The sequence below is a fragment of the Mirounga leonina genome, unplaced genomic scaffold (assembly GCF_011800145.1).
Source record: "Mirounga leonina isolate KUSES-001 unplaced genomic scaffold, KU_Mleo_1.0 Mir_175, whole genome shotgun sequence".
Lineage (NCBI taxonomy): Eukaryota > Metazoa > Chordata > Mammalia > Carnivora > Phocidae > Mirounga > Mirounga leonina.
This window is the reverse complement of record NW_023270453.1, coordinates 20,328,893-20,356,313: the sequence shown is the minus strand read 5'-3', so window position 1 is coordinate 20,356,313 and position 27,421 is coordinate 20,328,893. Positions and strand designations below refer to the sequence as shown.

The 27,421-nt window shown below is 43.9% G+C and overlaps 1 protein-coding gene across 5 annotated transcripts in view; it reads right to left on the bottom strand.

The window, feature by feature from the left end:
* The window catches only part of LARP4B (La ribonucleoprotein 4B), a 71,111-nt gene that overhangs the window by 14,941 nt on the left and 28,749 nt on the right, over positions 1-27,421 (bottom strand). For 2 of the 5 annotated variants that reach the window (XM_035021757.1, XM_035021755.1), the window contains 9 exons: positions 17,809-17,887; positions 15,726-15,862; positions 9,930-10,033; positions 6,237-6,347; positions 4,762-4,815; positions 4,468-4,677; positions 1,780-1,886; positions 1,036-1,287; positions 19-64 (listed from right to left, as the gene is read on the bottom strand). In XM_035021757.1, coding sequence (XP_034877648.1) covers positions 19-64; positions 1,036-1,287; positions 1,780-1,886; positions 4,468-4,677; positions 4,762-4,815; positions 6,237-6,347; positions 9,930-10,033; positions 15,726-15,862; positions 17,809-17,887 — 1,100 coding nt within the window. Of the gene's footprint in view, positions 1-18; positions 65-1,035; positions 1,288-1,779; positions 1,887-1,956; positions 2,179-4,410; positions 4,678-4,761; positions 4,816-6,236; positions 6,348-9,929; positions 10,034-15,725; positions 15,863-17,808; positions 17,888-27,421 lie in introns of all 5 variants that reach the window. The other 3 variants (XM_035021756.1, XM_035021752.1, XM_035021754.1) reach the window with 3 other exon arrangements.

Genomic DNA, 27,421 nt, shown 5'->3' with positions numbered 1-27,421 from the left:
AGGGCTGAATGTACTCACTGTCAGCTTCTCCTCCCGTTTCTTCCGGTAGCCAAAGGAATTCTTCCTAGACAAGAGGAAAGCAAAAGACTGTGAATTTTTTCCCACTTGGAAGGTTTTTCATTGAGCACATGTATGTGCACACAGTCTTTCTTACTTTGTAATCCGTTACAGCTGACTTTTGACTGCAAAATCCCAACCTTAGGAAGTATAAGCAAAACAAAAATTTTATAGTAAAAGATTAAACGTAATGTCTAGATTTAAAAAAAAAGAAAAACATTTACTGACAGAATTTTCCTAGTGGTCATTTAGAATTTTTGTTACAGAAACACCTGAATGTCCATTCAGTTGCAGTGATGAGATATATAAAATCAGACAATGCGCTAACAGGTGAACTGTTAAACACGGCTAATGAAAATACATCAGGTTAATCATCGAAGTGGAAAGACCCAGAAGCAGGCTGGTGTGCTCTCACACCCTCCCTCAGCCCTGACATGACTTCGCCAGCCCACTCCCGCTACCCCCTGGCTGGCAGCAGGGTTTCCAAGCCCCGAGAACCAGCGATACCAGCTTCTGGCTGCGTGCACAGGGCTCTAGATTTCCGGGGGCCAGCACCATGCCCGGCACTGAAGCAAGGAACATCAACAGAGCGGCCAAGGCCCAGCAGGCCCTGAGGCCATATGCCTCAGACAGGCATGCCCCGGACAGGCTTCCGTGGCCTAACAGCCCACAAGCTAATTCTATTCCATAATATTTGTTTTAATTTACTTATCCCTTTGTTATTTCAACTGAATACACTGGTACTGTGTAAGCTGGAAAGGAGTTCAAAGAAGTAATCTTGACTGATTCCTTTACAGAAAACCTATAAGCAGTCTTGCCCAAGATGGCCTAACGAGCTTAGAGCTTAGGGCCCTCGACTGTGATGTATTTGAAAATAACAATTATAAAACATGCCTAAACTGATGGAATTTGAAAACACTCATCACTTATTAGGACAGGTAGGTCGGAGCTGTCTGACAGCAGCTCTGAAGGACTCACCTCCCTCTCCCTAAGCCAGGAGGCGACTCCGCACTGCTCTGCTCCACTCGACCAGACCCAACCTCCCTCTTGGTGTAGGTTGGAGGATTCTGTATCCGTGTTCTAGGCTGACCTGTCTGCCGTGTTTGTGGGCTTCGAACACCATTAATTAGCCGGTCTGCAGTGAAGTTAAATATTGAAGGGCTTTCTAATAGCCCAGCTCCTCTCTCTGCACTGGGAATGGTGTGGCGTAGATGAGATTTACTAGGATTCCTGTAAACAAAAGGTTTGCATACATTCAGTTATAATGCGATCATGGCATCCTAAAATGAGACTAATATATGAATGTCTCAGCTAAAATGTGCTATTTAGAAAAATATTAAAAACATTGCACACTGTGTCTGAGAGTGCAAATCTATGAAGTATCAATGTCCTGCTTAGCGGCAGTGCGAGCCCACATTAAAGGCACACACACGCAGATACAAACTGCAGAGAATCTGTAGGCACTCCGACACACATTTCAGGGGTTCCTCTCACAGAATGTCATTCTATGCCTCGAGCAGTTTGATCTGCACTGGTCCAACAAATCCCAACAGATCATCAGAAGCAGCTTCTTCACTTAGTAGAAGTGACTCGTGCGTGTGGTGAGGATTGCCAGGTTTAACACCATCTGTCCTGCTTTGCTGTTCGAGAACACACCATGGCAGTGACCCGTTACCACAAACCCCACACAACCGCAGCATTTCAACTGCTCATGGAACTTGCCTGCTTCTTGGAGGGTACTGTCTGAGCGAAGTCAGAGGAGATGCTGCAGGTTTGAAGGTTGGAGACGTAAACCCATTTATAAATCCAGTATTTGGAAACGGAGTTACCTAGATTCATTAAAAACAAACACGTCAACAAGCCATAAACAGACCTGGAATTGGCTAACACTGTACGCACCTTGTGGTTGCCTGGGTTGTTTCTCGACATTGTATTCCATTTTATACCGAAAATATTCCCAGGCTGAAAAGAACATGGTGTTAGATCATTGCCAATGACCAGTATTTCCTGAGCCAGGCTGGGGGCTAAGACCTTTTTCTGGGCCGACTCGGGTGATCTTCCCACAGCAGCCCGCCGAGGAAGCCAACTGACACCTGTGCGGAGGCTACACCTGAGAACAAGCTGTGACAGGAAACGGATGTTAGGGACAACGTAGGACCAAAAATTGCTGTTTTAAAAAAAAAAGCAACAGAGGGGAAACTTTGGGGCAGAAAGATACCCTTGGGACTTCGTGAGAATCCTCAACATATGTTTGAGAACAGCTCCCAGAGTCAGACTGTTTAAATATGGATCAACCAGAACCAGATTCTGAAGATTGTTAACCATGCTAAAATCACTCGTGACAAATCATTTCCTTTTACATACACAACTCTGGTATTTGCATAATTGTGCTCAAGAGTTTAAAAAATAAATCAGTTCTGGGCGCCTGGGTGGCTCAGTTGGTTAAGCGACTGCCTTCAGCTCAGGTCATGATCCTGGAGTCCCGGGATCGAGTCCCGCATCGGGCTCCCTGCTCGGCAGGGAGTCTGCTTCTCCCTCTGACCCTCCCCCCTCTCATGTGCTTGCTCTCTCTCATTCTCTCTCTCTCAAATGGAAAAAAAAAAAAATCAGTTCTTAACCCAATAATTTAACACGACTTGCTGAGAATTCACAGGCACTGTATCTTCACATCTGCTCAAAATGACACGGTATGCTTTAAAGCAAGCAAAAAGCTTCACGTGCCCACCCCCAAACTAGGATCAAAGGAACCCTCCTCAATGGCCAGACAACTGACCTCAGGTGCCAACGGCCCCTGCTCCAGGACGGATATGGGGCCGATTAGAGAAATGAGAGAAGCGACTCAAGAGGAACTAAATAGCACAAGCGTGGCGGCTAGCCTCCTTGGGGAGAAATTCTTTAACACAAGAGTTTAAGGACTCTATCTCCCTTCAAGGTTCTCTCATCATATATCAGGCTACATGGCTGTTGGCACACTCACAGAAAACAGCAAAGATTTCAAAAAAGTAGTGCATTATCAGGATTTCCTCTGAAGAGAGAAGCAACTCTGAATGACAGCACCTGTCTGCTAACTGCCCCCTGCCCCCACTGCGGTGGTGCTAGACCTCGGGCTCTGCCAGCGCCCGAGGACCTCTCCTCACCCTTCCCCATCTGCCCTTCTCATATCCCATAAGCTATGGGCCAAAACCACACGCCCCAGGGCCCAGTTAAGAAGCTGTACAGCTCTGTCTCCCAGTTCCCCGCCTCAGCCTCTGGGTCAGCTCAGAGATACCCACGATGCCAACCCCCCCCAGTGCCTCGGCACACGTTGCCCACTCTCCTGTAGCCCCTCTCCCTCCCACCCCTTCTGATAAGCTCAACAGAAGAGGACATAACACCTGATAACCCCCTAATTATAAGTTCCATAGTATTCAGTCCCATTTCGTCAATTATTGCCTGTTTGACAGACATCGTTTGTCTTCCAGGCCACATTCTTTCATGGACATGTCTTTACGTGTCGGTATGAAACAGGCACCAACCATCCCAGCTGAGGCGATGCTCTTCTCCCCAGCTTACCCCCTTCAGTCAACATCCTCTTTCTACCATGAGTGGTAACGAGAGCCCCAGATAACATCCCCACATCCCCCACCTGACCTGAGCACCACACAACTGGCCCTGACTCGGTCCACAGCCGTATCCTCAAAGTCATTAACTCAACTCCTGCTTTCTGACCACGACCTTCCACACCCTCCACCTTCCCGCTCTCTGGTTCCAACGAAAGCTGCCCTGCAACCTCGGGTGCACCTGTCCATCAGTCCTTCCCCACTGTCTCAGGTGAGAGGCCAGCAGACCGGGGCTGATCAGACCAGTCCTGACTCTCACATCCCACACTCCACCGAGCTCATGCCAGTGCCCAGGCAGGGTGCACCTGACCTCTCTAACCCCTCCAGCAGCACAACTGGAGAAAACAGAACAACTGGATCCACTACACAGGCCAGCCAACTTGGCTTGCAGGTCTTCTACTTATCCTCAACTGTTCAAGTCTATTAAAACACCTCTGTCTCCTTAAAAGCATCTCTCCTTGCAAAGCCCCCACGCTCAGGCATAACCCAGGGATCCCAGACTTAGGATCACATTTTTTGTTTTACTGGGGATTACACAGCTTAGGAAGGTACTGCTATACAGGAGGGCAGGGGTACTGGGCCAAGGATCAATATGACAGCCTATGAAGGTTTTTTTTTTAAATGTACACAGCTGCGTATTGATCTCCCAATTAAGTTTAAATCCACAAAAGAACCTGAAGGTCTGTTTTACCATGGCAAACTGTCTGTGTACCTGGTTCCCCCACTACAACAACATCTCTATCCTTCCAAGCACCTCGTGCAGTGTCCACAACGTCCTGCCGCACGAGCTCCACGTAAGGACAGGACTCACCAGGGGCGGATCAAGATAGCTGTGTGTTGCCGACCACGTCTGGGGGGCGATCAGGCTGTATAGGGGGAGCTGCTGCTGGGGGCTGTAGACGGGAGGTAAGTAAAAGGAGGCTGTGTAGCGCTGCTGCGCATAAAGGCTCATGTCCAGAGGTCTAAATCCGTTCTTTGGCAAAAATGTGTTTATAGCTATTGCCTTAGCTTTTATCCGTGCCTGTTTGGGAATACAGAAATTTCTATCAGAATACTCAAGAACTGACTGGCAAGTAAAGAAAGTATAACCCATGGTCTTGCTTACCTTAATTGGTTTTCCTTGAAAAGTTTTCACTTCTTCTCGCAGATACTTGTAAGCCTGAGGGCAAAAATCACCCAAAATACCAGTGGTTAATCTTATAAATAAGATGAACTGACAGTTAACTCAGGACCTTGAATAAGGAATGGTATAGTTAAAATATGAGGGACAAGACCTAGAACCTACTTTGGGTCACAGATTCCTTAAAAGAACCTCTAGGAGCTAAGGAGCCTCTAGCAAAAAATCTCATGAACAACATTTGCATACAATTCTTTTAGTATTAACAGATACCACAAAAGCCTCCCACAACCACAGGCTAAGGATCCTGACCTGGGGAAAATAATGGACACGATGCCCCTAACACTAAACCCCAGCTTGAAAATGGAATTGCACAGTTCAAGAGAGGGAAACATTCAGATTGCAGTATTTCTGCAGCTCCTTATTCTTCTCCAAAGTGCCCTCCCTAACTGGGAAGGCTCTGCGCCACCTGCCCTGACCTTGGCCTACCGCCCCCCGTCCTGGTGAGGAGTGCTGGCACCGCCCCACTGACAAGACTCTGCTCGTCCCCCACCGCCCAGCCCTCCTGTGCCCTTCCCCTCCATCCCACTCAAACTCCATCCTTCACATGGCTGTTTCTCTCGTCTCAACTTCCCAGCATCCACATCACCTACCACTTAACACCGTACAGCTGACCCTTGAACAACACGGGTTTGAACTGCAAGGGTCCACTTATATGTGGACTTCTTTCGATAAACACAGGACAGTACTATGAACGTATTTTCTCCTGATTTTCTTCACAGTATTTTCTTTTCTCTAGCTTACTTTATTGTAAGAACACAGTATATAATAAAAATAACATACAAAACGTGTTGACTGTTGCTGTTACCAGTAAGGCTTCAGGTAGGTGAGCGGTAGACCATTAGTAGTTCAGATGTGGGGAGTCCATAGTTCTACGTGGATTCCTCCCTGCATGGGGTCAGCATCCCCAACTCCCCTGCTGCTCAGGGGCCAACTGTACTGGCATTCCTGGAAGCACGTTAATGTTTCCCCCAAATAAGATTCCACCTTTAGGTCAGGGAGACCATCTTCACTCCTTGCTTCTCCTCACAGAGCTTCCCCAGGGCCTTTTCAACTATCTGACACACACAATGATGCCTTGTGAAACTTAAAATTACATTCAAATTTCCCAGAACACTTTCCAAATATTAAAACTTTCTCTACCCAGATGAAACAACAGAATTCATTTTCATGGGCTGCTTGTCTTACATGTCCTTAGAAAATAATGTCATATGCTTTATTGCTACAAAAACTGTCTTCACAAACACCTATTTCAGTTTCTATAACCTGATTGCCTCTGCATTTTATAATCAAACTTAGGACCACCATGCAGTAGTAATCTCCAAGCCCCAATTTAGTGCCCTCCACATACTACTTGTGAAGTATGGGTAACGCTGAGCTCCATGGGGTTGGGAACAGCTTACCTGCTGTGCATCAGCTTCGGTTTCAAATGTAATAAACCAATTATCATTATAGGCAAATTCACAGTTTATAAATTTCGGTAAATTGTCTCCTTTAAACAATGCTTCTACTTCCTACAGGAAATAGAGATGTAGAAATTAATTCTCGACTACGCCACATTTGTCCTTACCAAGTAGAAATGACGCATACACTCAAGGACAGATCCTTAGACAAAGAGTCCGACGTACGGACAGCTAGTAAGCCTCTTTCAGAAGAGCTGAGGAGCTGACTGGCACAGAAAATAAGTCCACAACTTATTGATAGCTTTTCTTTGTACACCAAGGTACCATGAAGCTAAATTAATGTGAAAATATCATATCACTCTATCAGAAAGCTGATAACTTACACAATTGGGGAACGAGGTGGTGTGTGAGAAATTTAAACATTAGCTGAACTTTTGTTTCTGGCCAAGATGGACCAGATTTATCTTCCCACTGAAACAATTATATGAAAGAACAGTTTTAGACAGCAGAGCTCAGGCCATGTAGGGCATGTGAGCCTGGGGTGCCCATGGGGGCCCCACAGCCCCCCAGTGCCAGGGAGGGGAGCATGACCCGGCCGCACATGTGCAGGGCTCTCACGGGGTCTCCCACGGCACAGCATGCATAAACGGCCCCTGCAATGATTAGAGGGAACAGCTGCAGCACTCACAGGGACAGGAGGTGTGTCTGCCCCCACCAGGCTGAGGAGAAAACACTCCCAATGCACAGGGGCTCAGGCACAGTGTGCAGAAAGGCACTGCTCTGGCGTGGGCAAGAACAGGCCCTGCAGTCATGTGGCCCTACTTCTGCCTGACAACACTCCTAAAGGGTCAAACTGAACCTCAAATAAAGCTCAACATCAGCTCCAGGAAATAATATAAAAACATTTAGTACTCAATAAGGTAAAATCCAAAATCCGTGGCATCCATTCAAAATTTACCGGGCGCACAAAGAAACAGAAAAATAAGACCTGAAGGAGAAAAAAACCAATCAAATTAGGCCCAGAAATGATACAAATGATAGAATAAAAAGGCAAAAATATTAAAATGGTTCTTAGATATGTATCCTATATTCAAAAAGGTAAGACTGAGCATGTTAAATAGAAACACAGAAGAGGAAAGAAACAAAGACCCAAAAAGAACTCTGGAATGAAAAATGCACTACGTTGCATTAGCAGTTAGTTAGGAACTTTGAAAAGAAGAGAAGGGAGAAGAGAAAAAGAGTAACACCTTAGGAAACTTCAGTTCCAGAAACTCACAAGCTACATCAAGGGGTATCACCACCAATGTGCTTAAAATCTTCAAAGCACTGAGAAAAAGGGAGCCGTGCCGACATGCAGAGGAACAAAGACCAGAATGACAGACCAGCCCCAGAAACAACGCGAACCAGAACACAGGCGAACAGCATCTTTAGATACAGGAAGGGAACACAAGCCTGTAATCCTGAGTTCTACACCCGGAGAAAACAGCTTCCATAAATGAAGGCAAAATAAAGATTTTCTCAAAAAGAATGAATAAATAAAAGAAAAAAGAAAAAAATTTCTCAAACACACAAAAGCTGAAAAACCTCCCTGCCAGGAGAGCCGCACCACAAGAAATAAAGGATGAAACAGGCAGAAAGGAGGCCAGAGGAAGTGTAGACCTGAACACAGGCATGAAAAGCACTGTAAATGGTAAATACTGGATAAATAGGAAACACATTTTTCTTACTTTTAATCTCTTGAAAAGAAAACTAACTTGTTGGAGACAAACATAACCAAGTCCTGTGTGGTTTAGGAATACCCGGCGTACCCGCCGGGCTCAGGAAGTGGAGCAAGCCTCGGAAGGGGGAGCAGTGGGGCACTATTAACTACAGGCAGACACGGACCAGCTGAACATGTCACTACAAACCCTAAAAGCAGCCACTAAAACAAAGAGTTATATCTAATAAGCCAAAAAAGGAAACAAAAATAATGAATTTAACCCAAGTAGAAAGGGAGGCATGGAAAGAAAGGAAAATGAGGAACAGGACCAAGAGAAAACAAGCAGCAAGGTGGCAAATTTAAACCTAATCACATTACTGATCACTTACATGTGACCGGTCCAAACTTCCCACTCAGAGGCAGAGAACTTCAGACTGGCTCAGAAAAGCAGGACCCAACTCTAGGCAGCCCACAAGAAGTCCACTCAAAACCCTGGGGTGGCGCCCCTGACACCAGTCGATTCAAAGCAAAATGTCACCAGGGGATTGGGGCCATTTTATGAAAGATTATTAAGCAACCAAATGAACTACAATTTAAAGAATTTTCCAACCACTGACAAGCACAGGGCTGCACTGAAACAGGAAGAGTGTTCTGAAGCCCCTGGGGCAGGGGGCGCCAGCCTGAGCAGAGGGGCTCTGTGTGCTCAGTGCTCCGCAGGCTTCCTGTCCTCTCATTCAGCTTGCGCCGCTTCCCCCACCCCTTTCTGTTTCAACTCTTAGTTTACTAAAAAACTTTTTAAAAAAACTTCCATGGTTCAAGTTTTACAACAGACATAGGGTGTGCCGTTTGGAATAATATAAATATACCAAGATCAATGTCTGCAGCTAAAAGTAGAAAATTCTTCTTGGTTAGTCCTTACAAATATTTCAAAGGACCTACGTGTTAAATATTATGGTGAGTTAATAAAGACATCCAGATTGGTAGAAAGAAATAAGATACTTCATATTTAGAACCTTAAAAAAAAAAAGGGGACAAAAAAATTCATTCCTTATTTCTTTTTCTTCACATATAATATAGAACTAGTAAAAACAGCCTCAGCTGAACAGAAAGTAAAACTTGCTAGAACAATGCCATACTCAAGAATGGTGTAATTTCTTATCCTAGGCTTGTTAGAACCCTCACCTTTGGTACACTACACCAAGAAGTGTCCTTCATACACCCGCACACACACTAACCGATTTCCTCTGCAGAGACGGCTCTGAGAATGTCCGCGGCCCGAGTCCCTCGGGCCTACACCTCACGGAAGACGCGTGACTGACAAAGCAAACTTCATGGGGTCTCGAAGAAGAGTCCCCGCAGCAGTGAACTGCCACGCTCTATACAGGTCAAGGGCTGACTCTATCGGAGCCTCACACAAAGGCTCTTGTGCAACCACCAGGTTTTCAATACACAACGCACCTCAGTTTAAGTGTCTGGACAGGTAACATTGTACAGCAAAGCAGGAACTGTAGAGGACTTTTCAGGACTCTGACACTATCAAATACTGTGGTTTCCTAAGATTACTGCCTAAGTTGGTACTTTTCTTTTTTATTTTATTTATTTGAGATAGAGTGAGAGAGAGCAAGCACAAGTGGGCAGAGGGAGAGGGAGAAGCAGACTTTCCCCCCTGAGCAGGGAGTCCGATCTGGGGCTCGATCCCAGGACCCTGAGATCATGACCTGAGCCAAAGGCAGACGCTTCACTGACTGAGCCATCCAGGCTTCCCTGCCTCTTCAGTATTTTTTAATGTGAAGTATATAATGGAGTTCTGAGACCAAAACATTTGAGTACCACTCTTACAAATGAATCACACTGCAACTAACAGTGTGTAAATCCTGGGAAGAAAGTGTTACTATGAGTATTCTTTACAATACACCCTCTAAAAAACAAAGAAGTAAACAGAAATAAACAAAAACCCACAAAACACGTCCAACCACCCTTCTGAAGAGACTTACTTCTACAGGAGTGGACTCAGGTATTTCACGCAGGATCACAATGCAACGACTCTGATTTGGCCTTACTTTTTCTCCCTTCTCATCCACTTGGACTAAAGGTAAAGCTACAAAGAGAAGAAAAATGAAGGGTAAAATACAAACATTAAAACAAATCATTTGCATTCTAGTTATGACATAATATAAACACTCCAGTGTGATGTGCTCTATTGTATTTACTTAACACAATGAAGACACCTGTATACAGTGGGATACCATAACACAAACCATCAGAAGGTTTTACACCCATCCCTCAGGTTAAATTTCTCAAAACTAAGGAGCACAGGAATTTTAAAAAGTCCTTTAAGAGCTAGAATAAATTTAACACCATGAAACAAGGATTCTCAACAGCCCAACCGACATGTAGATCACAACTCAAGAGCTATTGGCTTGTTCTTTTCTATGAGTGCCTAACGTAAAATAGTTTTCCGTCCTATTACGACTTATTTTGAACTCACAACAAGGTGCCATGTGCGCCCCACACAGCCCTTCCCAGCGGTGACATCCTCCACAACCACAGCCCACGGTCTATATAAGGAGGGTGGTCCTGGGACAACAGTGCTAACACAGGGACAGGCTGGATTCAGACCTCACAAGTTTTTACATACATTCCTTTTTGTGATGTTCTGTTCTGGTGTCAGGTCTATGAAACCGTATCATGTATAGATTGCAGTCACAACACAACCATGACCACAATCAGGGCTCAGAGCTGTCCACCCCCACAAAGACATGTTACCAACATCAGGAATGAAGACTGACTTCACTACAGGTTCTACTAGTATTGAAAGGACCTAAGGGAGTATCATGAAAAAGTTCCTGCTAATAAACATTAAGTTAGACAACTTACACGAAACGGAAACATCCTTAAAGACATACGCTACCAAAGCTCGCTCTAAGATGACGGTCACCAACACAGACCCAGATCTGGGAGAGAAAAGAAAACTCAAGGCACACACGGTGTCCTCAGAGAATCCTACCAAACGCTTAAGAGAATACACTCCAATTCCACCTATGAAGCCAGAAGCTCTCTGATATCCAAACTAAACAAAAACAACACAAAGCAAGAAAACTATAGACCAATATCCCCGTGAACACAGATAAAAAATTCTTACCAAATTTTGCCAAATCAAATCTCACAATATATAAAAATAGTAATAAATCATGACAAGTGGGGTTTATCTCAGTAATGAAAGGTTGGTTTACCAATCGAAAATTCAGCAATGTAATTCACATTAATGGACTAAAAAACAAAAAAATACCATTACCTCACAGATGCAGACAAAGTATTTGGCAAAATCCAACATTCCTGAAAAAAATTCTCAAATTAGGAATGGAAGGGAAACCTCCTTACTTAGGAAAAGTCAGCATCTAGCATCACACTTACTGAAGACAGGACAAAGCAAAAAACACCGACTCTCTCCACTTCCAGTCAACACTGTACTGGAGGTTTAAGCCAGGGCAATAATGCAAGAAACAGAAACTGAACGCACCCAGACTGGGTATAAAGAGGTAAAACTTTCCATTCATAGGCAATAAGCTTATTTCTATGTAGAAAATCTGAAAAAATTTCCCAAAAAACTAGAATTGAAGAGTTTAACAAAGTTTTAGTACACAAGATCAACATACAAAAGAGAATTGTATTTTTACATACTAGCACTGATGAAAATTGAAATAAAAACATTATTTAAAATTGTGTCAAAAACAGGAAATAGTTATAAATCTGTTAAGATACGGACGACCTGTACATTGAAAACTGCAGAACATTACCAAGAGAAAATTATAAAAGATGTAAATAAATGGAGAGATACTGTGTTCACTACTGTTATGATGTCAATTCTCTCCAAATTGATTTACAGATTCAATGCAATCCCAATAAAAATGTTTTTGAAAAACTGACACGTTGATTCTAAAATTCATATGGAAACGCAAAGCACTTAGAAGAGCCAAAACAAGTTGAGAGACTCTGCACCTACTTGAAGACTTCTTACAAAGCCAGAGTAGTAATCAAGACACTGAAGTGCAGGTGTCAAAACAGAGAAGCAGATCAAGGACACAAAGCCCAGAGATAAACCCGCAGTGTGGGGACAGATGATCCCGACAACAGCACCAAGTCCAACTCAGTGGAGAAGGGAAAGTCTTTCCAGCTAACGGTGCTGGAACAGTTGCATACCCACATGTGAGGGGGCAGAGAACTTAGATTCATACCTCAAACCACGTACAAAGATTAGCTTAAAATGGACCACAGACCTAAATATGTAAACCCTAAAACTATAAAACTTCTGGGAGAAAACCTCCATGACTTTGGATTAAGAACAGATTTCTTAGATACAACACCAAAAGCAAGATCCATAAAAGAAAAAAATTAATGAATTGGACTATACAAAAATTCAGAACTGTGTTGTTCAAAAAATACTGTTACTAGCAGAATAAAAAAAGAGAAGCTAGAGACCAGGAGAATGCAAATCATATACCTGATTAACAGCTTATATCCAGGACATAGATAATACAGTATTTCAAACCACACACACACCCCCTCAAACCTCAATTGTAAGGAAACTAATAAAAAGGTGGGGTGGAGGGCACACGAACAGACATTTCATCAAAGATAAAAGGAGAGCAAACAAGCACATGAAAAGATTGTTTGGTGTCACCAGGCATTAGGCAAACAGAAATTAAAACAGCAATGAGATAAAACTAGAAAATCTGCAAGTAAAATGCCCGTGCACAGCGAGTGCTTGCAAGGGTGTGGAGCAATGGAGGCCGCATCAGCCCACTCTGGGAGACCGGCAGGCAATTTCACAAGTTAAAATACACCTACCATACCATCCCAACTACTGACCCCGAGAGAAACGGAAGCCTCTGTGCACACTGAGACTTTCACACCAATGCTCATGGCACCTTATTTGTAGTCAAAACCTGGCAATAACCAAGTCTATCAACTGCGGGGTGAATAAACCAAATGTGGTCTATCTACTGAATGGAATAGGACTCAGCCATAAAAAGCTATAAGCTATTGACAGACTCAACAATAATTATAAGAAACCAGATCCTCCCCCCTCCCAAAAAGGCTATTGCATGATTGATTCCATTTACATAAAGTTTTCAGAAAATGTAGACTAAGGTACAGCGACAAAAAGCAGACGAGTGGTTGCCTGAAGCAGGAGGAAACTCTCAGGGGCGACAGTATGTTCATTATCTTCATTACAGTAGTTCCACGTGTGTATAAAGATGTCATAATTTAACAAATATACATGTAAACCACATGTAATTTAAGGTGTGTAAATTCTACCTCAAGAAAGCTGTAAAAACAAAACAACAAACAGGGATTGGCGAAACTCCCCGTGCCTCTCATCCCCCAGTTTTGTCCCCAGTTTGTGTGCTCCCCATAAACGTTCACCTTTAGTCAGGAGAGTCAGTCCCACTCAGGTCTTTATACTCTTACCCCTGGACCTCTGAACCCATGAAAAGCAGAGTTCCATCTATCTATTTTACTCATATCTAAACTCTGTACAGATGTTATCATTTTGTACCTACGTAAAATAGGCTTTTGTATTCAGCATTACGATTTTAAAATGGATTCTTGTTGAAAATGTAGCCTAGTTCGTTTTATTTGTTCTAGTATTCACTGTGAGGCTCTATCACAATGTATTTATATCTGAGTCTATTTTTAAATTAGCAATTTCAACTATATTTAAAGTGTAAAAACAAAGCATTTGAATCAGACATTCTGTACCATGCACTACGTACCACGTGTATTATGACACAAAAACATAATTTACGCAATTCAATCAACACTAGAGTTTTGGTGTTGTACTAGGGAATATTCAAATTAAAATAAAATGTTATCAAGTGTCTACTGTGTATCTAATGTTCTATGTGAGGCATTTTTGGGGGGATGGGGATAAGATTTAAACAGAGATCTCTGCTCACAGAGGCTTATTTATGTCACCCTGCCCACAACTACAACTAATACGCTAACTACACTTTGTTCATTAGGTTATTACATATGCACATATATTGTCTACAACTGGAGTGAAAAGAAGCAATCAGACACTCAAGAGCTGAAGGCAGATGGACAGGAGGTACCACTACAACTGCAGACCCCCCCCACCGAGATGGTACTGGCAGGGAAGGCAGAAGAAGGGTGGGGAGGGTGGCAGGGCTGTGGGTCCACGGGGAGAAGCAGCTCCCTGCAGCAACCACACAGGGCACAGGGCAATTCAACATCCTCGTGCTCTGCATGAAGACTCCTAGCCAGCAAGCGTCAGCCGAGAAATCATCCACGGGGCAGCCAAGTTTCCAAGGAATGCCTAAAAGAAATAACTACATCTGGGATTCCTAACAATAACCAAAGAATGTTAACTGGGTAAAGTGTTTTTTAGGTTAGGAAAGCACTGGCCTTTATAAGTGGGTCACACAGAACCAAACTCAACCGATCCAACAAACAGATTTCTGTTCTGGAGTGTCAAAAACAAAGCAATGCTGGAAAGCATAAAGCTATCTTATCTTGGGACAGTGGTTATAATTTTCAGAATTCAAACTTCATAGATTATGTCTGCTCATTTCTTCACCATCTGCTCCAATAATTTAATGACCTTACAAAATCTGCCTAGGAACAGAAAGTGGAGAACTTTTATTTGCGAATAGAAATCCAACTAAGTTTTAAGATGAGACGTTCACCTATTCTTCTATGAAGTCGAATGCACACAAGAAAAAATCATCACTACCTGTCAGCCATGCCAGGGAGAGTACAGAAGCACTGCTGCCTAAGTGTCAGTGACGGAAAGTCCCAGTGCTGACATGGGGAAATGGGGTTTTAATTCTGGCAAGATGGATGTCCCCTCACTCAGAAATATTTGGGGTGGGGGGACACAATGTATGCTGTGTTCTTTGTGAAGGACTCAGAGTAGCCCTGAGAAGGGAGACTACAGAAATAATCCATCTGGTACTTGCAGTCCTATTACAGAAAGTGACTCTTTATAATTAAAAACAATCCCATTTAAAAATATATCCAATATATTGTACACTGAATTTCAAACTCATCCCCAGGGAAGCCATCCCGGGTGGCAGGGAGAACTGGAAGCAGTACAAAGGCCCTCAGAAAACTGTGGGCAGTGATGGTTTCGCAGATGTACACCGAGGTCCACACTGACCCAGCCATGCACTGCACACACATGCCGCGCAGCTCCCTGGACGTCAGTTATAACCTCGGTCAAATGGTGTCTTCAAAAACATACGACAAAGTGGTTAGGTTGCAGGCGCTTCACCCTTAAAGGCCCACAGTCCCCAAACCCCTACAGGTCTGATGTAATGTTTAAATCTTCCTCTGATGCTGCCAAATGTTCAAGAAACAACTTCGCTCACAATACCCTTTTAAAGAAAACCAGTCCTATTTCACCTTTCAAACTTTAGCAGGAAGTTGAAATTTAAAGAAGCCCTTTTTGTTGCTGGAATGCTAATGAAAATGCATTGTACTTTCCATCAAAGGCGGTCATCTCCTGTATATTTCACCAACATCCCAGCAGTTGTCCCTCTCTGCGGCAGCCTTTCTTAGGCCCACTCCCTGAGACGTGGCATATGCGGGGTCTGAGTTACGGAGCCCATCGACGCCCCTCACCACACACAGGGGCCAGTCAGAGAGGTAGGAAGGTGAAAGAAGACCCCACTTGCCTTCAAGTACCTAAATGACTGGCTATGGACCTGAAGGGCCACACCGCTGCGAGACCACGTACGCGCCTGCCCAGACTGCCGTTTACTTACACCTCAGCACTTCCACGATCAAGTTCATGTCAGTACTGAGCTTCTTGACGTGCTCCAGGTTAGCTACCGTGGTGATTGGCACATACTGATCACTGTCCATCTGCGATATAAGGTACATGTCACTAGCAAGGTTCTCCCTGCAGAAAGAAGACAAGAACTTTTAGTGACTCCTTCTTTAAAAGGACGCTTCCAAAGAGGGCGAGCAAGGCATGGCACTGCTTCAGAGTTACATCAGACTTCCAACCCCATCTGTTTCTTGTCAGCTCTCTGACCTTAGGGGAAGTTTTGGGAGAGCAAAAATATAGTGCACCTTTTACAGTCACAGTGAATGAGTGGGTAATCCCTTAAAAATGTATTTATAGCTTATCTTTGTTCTAAAAAGTGTTTGAGTAGCTTGTTAAAAATACAAACACAGTTTTTTAGGTTCAGACAATCCAGCTGAAAGAACACAAAGCTAAGAAAGCTATGGAAAGGCCAGGAAAGGCTGGTGCCACATGCCGTCTGGAACACGTGCAGCCAGAATTACAGAGAAGGACACGTGACCAGTAACACAGGTGTGGGGTCACGGCAGGTAAGCTGCAGGCACCAGCAGCTCGGGGGAAGGTGAGCCACTTGCTGGGGTTTTGGCCTATGGCGATGCTCCTAATATGAAGCCTCCATAAACAGGACAATGTGCTCGGAACATCTCAACACAGACACGATGGTCCCAGGGAAGGCCGAGGACAGTCTCCAAGATCCGCAGAGGGCAATGCTGCTCTGTCCCCACCACCTGTCAGGTAGCGCAAGAGGGACAGAGTGGAGCTTGTGAGAGGTGCAGACCCCCCTCTTCCACCTCACAGCCTCAGGGCAGAAGCTCTCCCTTTCAGAGCATGCCCTGAGGCCTGGTGCCCTAACTGGGGAGGTGTGGGCCAGGAAGGCAAGCTGCGGTACCCGCCCCTCCCCACCCCTCCCCTCCATGTAGCCCCACAGTCTCTAGAGCGGCCCTCCTCAGACACTCTGTGAAAGCCTGAAGGCAGGCCCAAAGAAACAGTTGAAAAATCTCCATCGCTGAGAGAAAATCTTCCACATGGCCCATCAGTTATCATCGCACTCAAAGAAAATTACATTTAACCCAATCCCATCTTCCTGTATGTATCGTTCTGCCATTTTGAACTAAAGGTTCTACTCCATTTGTCAAGAGAAAAGGTACTACTCAGGATAAAGGAACAACTAAACATACGAGCGGTACATACACAGAACAATTTGCTACTGTAGGGTTTGGCATACTGGGAGAACTAGGATAGGAAATGTGTTCTCAAACTTCACTGTACTCAAGAATGTCTCTGCAAGGGACGCCTGGGTGGCTCACTCAGTGAAGTGTCTGCCTTCGGCTCAGGTCATGATCCCAGGGTCCTGGGATCGAGTCCCACATCGGGCTCCCTGCTCAGTGGGGAGTCTGCTTCTCCCTCTGCCTGCCGTTCCCCCTGCTTGTGCGCTTGCTCTCTCTGACAAATAAATAAATAACATCTTTTTAAAAAATGAAATAAAATAAAAAATGTGGGGGGACCTGTGTGGCTCAGTCAGTTAAAGCGTCCGAGTCTTGGTTTCAGCTCAGGTCATGGTCTCATGGGTCATGGGATCGAGCCCCGCAGCAGGCTCCTTGCTCAGCGGGGAGCCTGCTTCTCCCTCTGCCTCTCTCCGTCTTGTGCTCGTTCTCTCTCTCGCTCACTCTCTCTCTCAAAATAAATAAAATCTTAAAAAAAAAAAAAAGTCTCTGTCAGACTGATGACCTGAGGCCTCACCCTCAGCGTCTGATTCCGTGGTATTGGGGGTGGGGGGTGGCGGCCAGGACTCTGAATTTCAAAAAGCAACCCAGGTAATGATCATAATGATGAATCTGTGGAGAACTGTGGGGAACACTGGCTTAGCTGATTCGGTTTGGTTCTCCACCATGTCAAAAAGACTACTGCTACTCCATATTCTCCATGTCCTATGAAGATATCAACAGATCTCTACCCCTTCTCTATAGTATCACATCTGTACATAATAGCTAGTGCAGAAAACCTGAGACAGCAGGTACCAGAAAACCCACTGGCATCCTTACCTAGATAAGCAGAATTCCAATGTCTTTTTAAGTATTTCTCGGGGGTCCTCCTGGCTTTCCGGCTGAGACTCATTACCTCCTACATAAAAGAAATGATCAACTCAGGAAAAATGGCTTAAAATTTACGAAGCAGATGACTCAGCATGGTGATTCTCATGTTTTCAATATACATATTAATTCATCTACACTGTGCACAGACAGTAAAAAAATCACTATTTTACCTACTAAGAAAAGGAAATCAGAGGCAAAAAACTTAAAATCCCCTCTCCCTTAAACAAAAACAATAGTTACAAAAATAATCTGAGGAGTAAGATTTATTACCAACGTTTAGAGGTCCTTCTTTCCCTCCCAGAAAAAAAGTTAAGTTTATGTAATACCTTGTCTCAATTCAAAAAGGACTTTCAGGTAGCCTACAAGAACACAGAATACTAAATAAGGAAAAAGATAAATAAAGGCCAGAAAGACAAAGGCTGGGGATTCTGAGCACACAGGCCATAAGGACTACGCAGTCTCTACACTAGAGCCTTATGAACTTGCTTTTAAATGTCCAGACAGTCAAAGCTACAGGTGGGAAGTGCTGTGCTTCAGAGACCCTACAGGAGAATACCAAGTAAGCAGACCGAGGCTGGCACCAGCTTCTAGCAGAAACGTCTCCTAAGATGCCAGAGAGCACAGTGGGTGACATCTGAGCGTGTGTCCCACGAGGCACTGGTCACAGACCAGACAGTGAGCTGGAGCTCAGGGTAAGGCCCTGGCACCCCCAGCACCCACACACCGTGAGAGCAGGATTTTCATACTGGAGTTTGGGGTGAGGCCCCTGCTCCTCCCCCTGGACTCTGCACAAGAGGTGAGGACCCTATTTTTAGGCGGCCAGGCTATCAAAGGCACCGAAACACGAAGAACTAACAGTTTTCCATACACTTCTACATAGATGTGCATAATCCTATATGTGGAATTTTCTGAGAAGAAACACTTAAATTTTAAAAGTCATAGACCATCAAAAAGTAAGGACAAAGTAGGGCATTTATTAACAAATAAGGACAGAGAGCTTGTGCCTGTTTTATATAGAGCTTTAACAAAATCCACCCCCAACCAGCAAAAGCAAGCAAACAATAAAACAAAGCAAAAAAGCCCCCAACCAACCCAAAACAACAAAACAAAACCAATGGACTTGATGAGGCTGGAAATTACAAATGGCCCTTGAAACACAATCTAGTGTCATTCCTTTATCCAGAAAGGCCTCTCCTGAGCACTCATTTAAATTCACATTCCACCACAGATTTCAGACATGTCCTGTGTCCTGCATGCCAGGCACTCTCGCAACACTGTTTACTCAGCCTAAAGAAGGCAAACTCTCTGCTCATAGTGAGAGAGGCAATCCACAGTTGAATAAATAAACATTTAACATAAAGTCAGGTAGAATCAGACACAAAGGAAAATACCACAAGGCATGGGGAGAACATGCCAGAGCTGCTCCAGACATGCCAGCCAGAGGGGTGCTGCTCCAGAGGAGGCACGGAGCAGAGCCCGATGGAGGAGACAGCAGGCCTGGCAGGGATCTGGGGGAGCACACTGTCTAGCAGGGGGTGCAGTGCACAGGGGAACACACGCAGAATGAGGCCACACTGGCAGGGAGGGTGGCTGTCACATCCAGCAGGCCAGCTACAATGAGGACATGAGAATTCTAACCTAAATGTGACAGGAAGCCAAATTACATCTTGGAACGATTGCTCTGCTCTGTGCTGAAGACAGACAGTGAAGGCACAAGAGGGAGGCAAAGAGCCTAGTTAGGATGCCAATGCAACAATGCCAATGCAAACAATTAGGATAAACTAGTATTTGCGACATTCTAGGTGAAGGGTGAGACTTGAGCCAAGAATAGAGCCGAGGTCTAGGAGGACTGACCCCTGGGCGTGCCAATTTCCTAAGGAAAACTGAGAGGACAAGGAGAGGAAGACAGGACATCGAGTCAGCAGGAAAGAGAGGACACGGCAAGGTCAGGTGAGGGAAGACATGGGTTCCCCGCTTGGTCTGGCGGCACCACATCACTGGAGGCCTGGATAAAGGCAGTGCTGGTGATGAGGCTGGGGCAGCAGTCCACCTGGACGGGGCTTGAAGTCGCAGGGGAGGTGAGCACAAAGAGGCAGCTGGTCCAGACGCTGCTTCTGGAGAGTTCTGGTGGAGGAAGACAGGAGGTCCAAGGCAGTCTCATGTAACATAAGAGAGGACAGAGCTATGTGGAAGACTCCTCACACAGCTGAGGAAGGGTCCCTTATGAACACAGGAGTCTCTGGGGTCACAGACAGAGGATGTGAGACGTCCAGGTGTCAGGGTGTACTCTTCTGACAGCTCCAGTCCTCACAATTAAGACAGAGACATGAGGTTATCTGCTTCTAGGCAAGACAGAGAACAACCAGCAAAACAGCTGGAAACGGAGAGGGAGTGCCACCAGCAAGATGGTGGAACAGGAGGTCCCCACTCATGTGCCCCTCAGCAACAATCTGGCATCCATCCTCAGACAAAAATGCCCAATGGGAGCTCTGGCATCCAGGGAGGAGACTGAAACCTGGGTGCAGTCCAAGGCTAAGCCAGGCCCTGCATCCAGGCAGCTGGCTTGCCAGAGGCCCCAGCTACAGACCCAGAAACGCTCTGCCCCCTAAGGACTCAGCTACAGCCCTGTTTGGCTTGGTCCTGTCCCCAACATCATCACACACAGTGAGATATCACCTCATACCTGTTGGGATGGTTATCATCAAAAAACAAAGATAACAAGTGTTGGCAAGGATGTGAAGAAAAAGGAACTGCTGGTGGGAATGCAAACTGGGGCAGCCACTGTGGAAACCAGTATGGAAGGAAGTTCCTCATAAAGTTAAAAACAGAGCTACCCTACGACCCAGCAATCCCACTCTTGGGCATATATCCCAAGGCAATAATCAGTATCTTGAAGAGCTATCTGCGCTCCCGTGTTCACTGCAGCACTACTCACAGCAGCCAAGACAAAGGAGCCACCTAAGCGGCTGTCCACAGACAAATGGATAAAGAAGATGTCATGTGTACACACACTGGGGTATTAGCCATAAATCCTGCCATTTGAGACAACGTGAGCACTGAGGCACTATGCTGACATAAGTCAGACAGACAAAGAGAAAAACTACATGATCTTACCTGTATGTGGAATCTAAAAAGTCAAAATCATACAACCAGAGGGTAGACCCATGGCTGGAGAGTAGGGACAATAGGGAGATGTTGGTCACAGGATACAAACTTTCAATTATCAGATGAATGAAGTTCTGGGGATCTCAGGTACAGCATGGTGACTATAGTTAACAATACTGTATTGTATACTTGAAACTTGCTAAGAGAGTACATCATAAGTGTTCTCAGCATACCAAGACCAGAAAAACAAAAACACTCTGTGAGGTAATGGATGTGTTAATTAGCTTGATTATAGTAATCATTTCACAGTGACTATGTAATATCAAATGATCAACGTTGGATACCTTAAATATATTCAATTTTTACTTGTCAATTACACCTCAATAAAGCTAGAAAAAATTGTAACCTTACCCCATCTTCCTTACGCTTTTGTCTTTTCTATTGTAGTTACCATCCTCTTACCTTATCTATCACAAACTTATTTATTATGTGTATTAATAACTGTCTGTCTGCCAAACAGATGTAAGCTCTCGTAAAGCAGGGGCGCTCATCAGTTATGCTCACTGATCTATCCCAAGTAAATGGGGCACATGGTGCGTTCTGAATAAATAGCTTTTGAATGGAAAAACAAAACAGAATAAATGAAACAAGTTTTCCAGATATAGGAACATCAGTCCCATACAACTTTCCCAAGCCCGGGCTCAGAAAGTGGGACGGGAAGCCAGGAAGAAGTCGGTGGGCATGCTGGACTAAGAGGCACAGGAGAGGGTGCCAGGATAGGATGCACCGGGAGGGGGTCGACAGAGAGCTGCAGATGGCCTCTCAAGCAGGCACAAATGTCACCACCTCGGTGTGACGCAATCCCTGAAGTGGGGAAGAACTGCCTGGAAGGATGAGAAACAGCATGCATCCCTCCCTCACATAGGGCTGGAAGGAACGCCTGTTCCCACCAGCTGGACCAGAACACCACAGGTGCACAGAGTATGGGGTCTTGCCTTGGGGGTGGGAAGTAACCGGCCCCTGACTAAGCACCATTCCACTCCTGCCTAACAACTCTTAAAACAAGATGTAAAAGGATCAAACTGTTTCCAAGTCAGTTAGATGCATCCTGGAACAATACTCAAACTATTTAAAGAAAGAAATACAAAAACATTACGCACCCAACCAAAAATGACTATGAATGTCAAGCAGGAAAACTGACCCATTAACTAACAGCGACCGACCCAGAACAGTCGACACAGGTGTTAACACTAACTGAGACATTATAATGGCAACTGTCCACATGCTTCAAAAGTTAGGTAGAAACATGAAAAATATTTAAAAGACCCAAATGGGATTTCTACAGATCAAAACTACAATGTCTGATATTAAAAATATACTTGATGGAATTAACAACAGATTAGACATTGTAGAAGACTAATGAATTTGAAGATATCCCAGAAACTTTCCAAAATGATACCAAGAAATAAGAATTTTTAAAAAGGACAGAGGATGGGGCACCTGGGTGGCTCGGTAGGTTAAGCGTCTGCCTTCGGCTCAGGTCATGATCTCAGGGTCCTGGGATCGAGCCCCACATCAGGCTCCCTGTTCTGTGTGGAGTCTGCTTCTCCCTCTCCCTCTGTCCCTCCCCACCCCGCCTTATGTTATCGCTCTCTGTCAAATAAATAAAATCTTTAAAATATATATATTTTTTAAAAAGGGAGAGAGATAAGGAGAGAGGAGAGAGAGAGGATCAGGGAGCTCTGGGATAACTTCAAGGGTGTTAGTAGAGGAATAACCAGAAATTAAGAAAGAAAAGAAATGGCCAGGGGGGCACTGGGGCTGGAGCAACATTTGAAGAAATTATGCCCCAATTTTTCCAAGTCTGGTGAAAACATTTATAAATCACAGATTGAAGAAGCTCAATGAACACCTACCACAGAAACATAAAGACTGCTTTTAAGTTGCATCATAATCAAAATGCCCAAAACCACTGATAAAGAAAAAGGGCTTGACAAAAAAAATCTGACAACAGAGAATTCTATACGAAGCAAAAATGAATGTAAAATAAAGATGGTCTTGGATACACAAAAGCTGAAACAATCCATCACAGCAGATCTGCACTACAAGAAACATTCAGGTCCTTTAGGTGGAAGCAAAAGGATACCAGAAGGAAGTCTGGATTTACACAAACGAATGAAGACCACCAGAAGTGGTAACTACAGAGCATCCCCCTAACAAGAGCGAAATACACATTCTTCTCAAGGGCAAAGGGAACATGTACTAAGATGGCCCAGATTCTGGGCCACAGTACAAATCTTAATAAATTTAAAGGGATTCAAGTCATACGAATTATGTCTCATGACTGTAAGGAGATTAAAATAGAAACCAATAAAAGAAAGTTCCCTGGAAAATCCCCAAATATTTGGAAACTAAATACCAGACTTCTAAATTATCCATGGATCAAAGAAAAAATAAATAAAAAAGGAATCAGAGACAATTATGAACTGAATTTTTTTTTAAACCACACCCACAATATATCAGAATTTGTGAGACTGTGCTAAAAGAGTACTTTGGAGATTTATGGAAGTAAATAGCTGCCTCAGAAAAGAAGAAATGCTTCCCATCAATGAGTTCGGTTTCCACTGCAAGACACTACGAAAAAAAAATTAAACCCCAAGTAATGAAGAGAAAGTAGATTATACAGATCAGAAGAAAACCAAGGAAACAGGAAGGAGAAAAACAATGAAACCAACTACTGGTTCTTTCAGACATCAACAAAACTGACAAACCTCTACACAGATTCATTACGGGGGAGGGGGAGTGGACATGAATTACCAATAATAATAATGAATTATGTGACATAGCTACAGATCCTACAGCGGGTGAATAAACACAGTATTATGAGCAATTCGAAGCAACCAAGTTGACACTTTAGATGAAGTGGACTGAATCTTTGTTAAGACCCAAGTAACAAACTGCCTCAGGAAGAAACAAACAACCTGAGTAGCCCTACATAAAAAAAAACAACTGTAGAGCCACCTGGGTGGCTCAGACGGTTGAGTGTCCAGCTTCCAGCTTCGGCTCAGGTCTTGGTGTCATGGTTGTAGGTTCCAGCCTCGCACTGGGCTCCGTGCTGGTGTGGAGCCTACTTACAAACAAACAAAAACTGTAGCTGAAAACTTTCCCTCACACAAAACCCTAGGCCCAGATGGCTCCACCTCTTCATTTAAAAGAGAAATGATAACCTCTTCCAAAAAAATCGCATAGGAGAGAATACATTGAAAACTACAGACCAACATCCCTCATGAACACAGGTATGAAAATTTTATGCAAAATTCTGGCCAACTTAAATCCAACAACTAATCAAAAGTGTGTTACATCATGACCCAGTGAAGCTTATCCCGGGAATGTAAGGTGTACTGAATTCATGAAAAATCATCCTAACACTAAAAGAAAAGTATGATCATTGCCATAGATGGAGACAAAACCATGACAAATTCCAACAACCACTCCTTATAAAAACTCTCGGCAAACGTAAGAGAAGGGCACCTCATGAACCTGATAAAGGTCAAGTACATAAAACCAAAACTAACATTATACTTACTGGTAAAATGGAATGTTTTTCCCCTATGATCAGTCAGATGTCTGCTCTCATGATCTGTTCACCTTTGTTTTTAAAATTTTTTTTCAAGATTTTATTTTTAAGTAATCCCTACACTCATCATGGGGCTTGAACTCACAACCCCGTACCAAGAGCCACACACTCCACTGACTGAGCCAGCCAGGTACCCCTCTGTTCACCTTTGTAATGATGGCTCTATCCAGGGCAATCAGGCAAGACAAAAAAGAGGCAAAGACAGACAGAAAGACAGAAAGACAGAAAGACAGAAAGAAAGAGGTACCAGATTGGATAGGAAATAAAGCTGAATGTATTTACAATAAAGCTGAATGTAACATGACTGTCTATGTAGAAGATACAATGGATTCCACAAAAAGTTCCTACAACTAGTGAGCTTAACATGCTTCCAGAGAGTATCAATTTACAAAAATTATATTTCTATATACTATAATTCCAAATCAAATTTTTTTAAAAATCACAACAGCACCAAAAAAATATAAAATACTTAAGTACAAAAGATGTGGAAGACCAGTACACTGAAAAGTAAAAAATACAGCCAAGAGAAATTAAGGAAGACCTAACCAAGTGGAGACAATACAACAGCTCTTGCTCACCACATTAAAATGTCGTTTTTCTCCAATGACTCTATAGATTCAATGCAATCCCAATAAAAATCTCACCATTTTGGAGATACTGACTAGGTCATTGTAACTTGTATGGAAATGAAAAGGAACTAGAATAGCCAAAATAATTCTGATAAAGAACAAAATTGGAAAGCTAACACCACCTGGGTTTTTTTTTTTTTTTTTTTTTTAAGATTTTATTTATTTGACAGCTAGATATAGTGAGAGAGGGAACACAAGCGGGGTAGTGGGAGAGGGAGAAGCAGGCTTCCCGCGGAGCAGGGAGCCCGATGCGGGGCTCGATCCCAGGACCCTGGGATCATGACCTGAGCCGAAGGCAGATGCTTAACGACTGAGCCACCCAGATGCCCCACACCACCTGCTTTTAAGAATTACTTACAGTAGGGCGCCTGGGTGGCTCAGTTGGTTAAGCGACTGCCTTCGGCTCAGGTCATGATCCTGGAGTCCCGGGATCGAGTCCCATATCGGGCTCCTTGCTCGGCAGGGGGTCTGCTTCTCCCTCTGACCCTCCCCCCTCTCATGTGCGCTCTCTCTCTCATTCTCTCTCAAATAAAAAATCTTAAAAAAAAAAATTATAAGAATTACTTACAGTAATCACAAGTATGGCACTGTGTGAACACAGATTTAACAGATGGGTGGAAAAGAAAGACACAGTCCCAGAGATAAACTGACACATGTCGGGACAAATGATCCAGATGACAACACAAAGACAGCTCAGTGGAAAAGGGGGAGTCTTTCTAGCAAACGGTGATACAACAGTTGCATACCTACACAAGTAAAAAAAAAACAAAAACAAAAAACTCTGTGGCTGTACCTCACACTATAAACAACAATTAATTTAAAATGAGCCACAGACCTTAAAAACGTAAAATTTTAAATAATACAACCTCTGGGAGAACACCTTTGTGACTCTGGATTAAGCACAGATTTCTTAGGTACAAAACCAAGAGCAAGATCCATAAAAGAAAAAAAACCTGATAAACTAGACTATCTACAAAATTTAAAACTACTACTTTTCAAAAGATACTGTTAGAACAACAAAAGACAAGCCACAGACTGAGAGAATGTATTTGCGATTATAAATCTGATAAGGACTTGTGTACAAAACATATAAAGAACTCCCAAAACTCAGTAATGAAACAACCCAATACAAAAATGGGCAGAACACCTGAACAGACCCTTCACCAAAATGGCAAATGTATATGGTAAGATGTTTGACACTATTAGTCATTAGGAAATACAAATTAAAACTACAATAAGATTCAACTACCTACCTTTTGAATGGCTAAATTAAAGGACCGATCACATCAAGTGTTGATGAGGACATGGAGCCACTGGGGCTTCAATCCCCAGTGACGCGCTTACAGAGGACGCCATGATGGACCATAGCTCTACTGTTTCTTTCTTTTTTTTTTTTTAAAGATTTTATTTATTTGACAGAGACAGAGCGAGAGAGGGAACACAAGCAGGGGGAATGGGAAAGGGAGAAGCAGGCTTCCCGCGGAGCAGGGAGCCCGATGCGGGGCTGGATCCCAAGACCCTGGGATCATGACCTGAGCCGAAGGCAGACGCTTAACGACTGAGCCACCCAGGCGCCCCAGCTCTACTGTTTCTTAAGAAGATAAACCGACCGGATGATCCATCTATTCCATTCTTATGTATTTCCCCAAGAGAAATGAAAACGTACTTCTATACAAAGTCTTGCCTTATAAATGTTCACAGAAGCTTTATTGGTAATAGCCCCAAACTGGAAACACCCAGATATTCCTCACCAGGTGAATGGAAATACAAACTGTGCCATAGGATGGGATGGAATACTGCTCAGAAACAGAGAAATGACCTATGAATGTTATGACATCAGTGAATCTCAAAATTAGTAAGCTACGTAAAAGCAGCCTGACAGAAAGAGCACATGCCATAAAAATCCATTTATGTAAAAGTCCAGAAAATGCAAACTAACCTGGAGTGACAGAAAGCACATCAGTGGTTGCCTGGGGCAAGGAGAGGGCACGGGAAGCCTTTAGTGGTGACAGGTATGTTCCTGATCTTGATGGTGTTACAGGTATATACACATCACCAAATCTGGTAGAGGAATGAGTGTGGGAGTGGAGGAGTGAGCAAGTCAACTCTATCATGCACTCAACGCTGTGCTCCAAACCAGGGAAAATAAAACTTACAGAAAAGCTGGGATGCACTTCCAATACGTGATGAT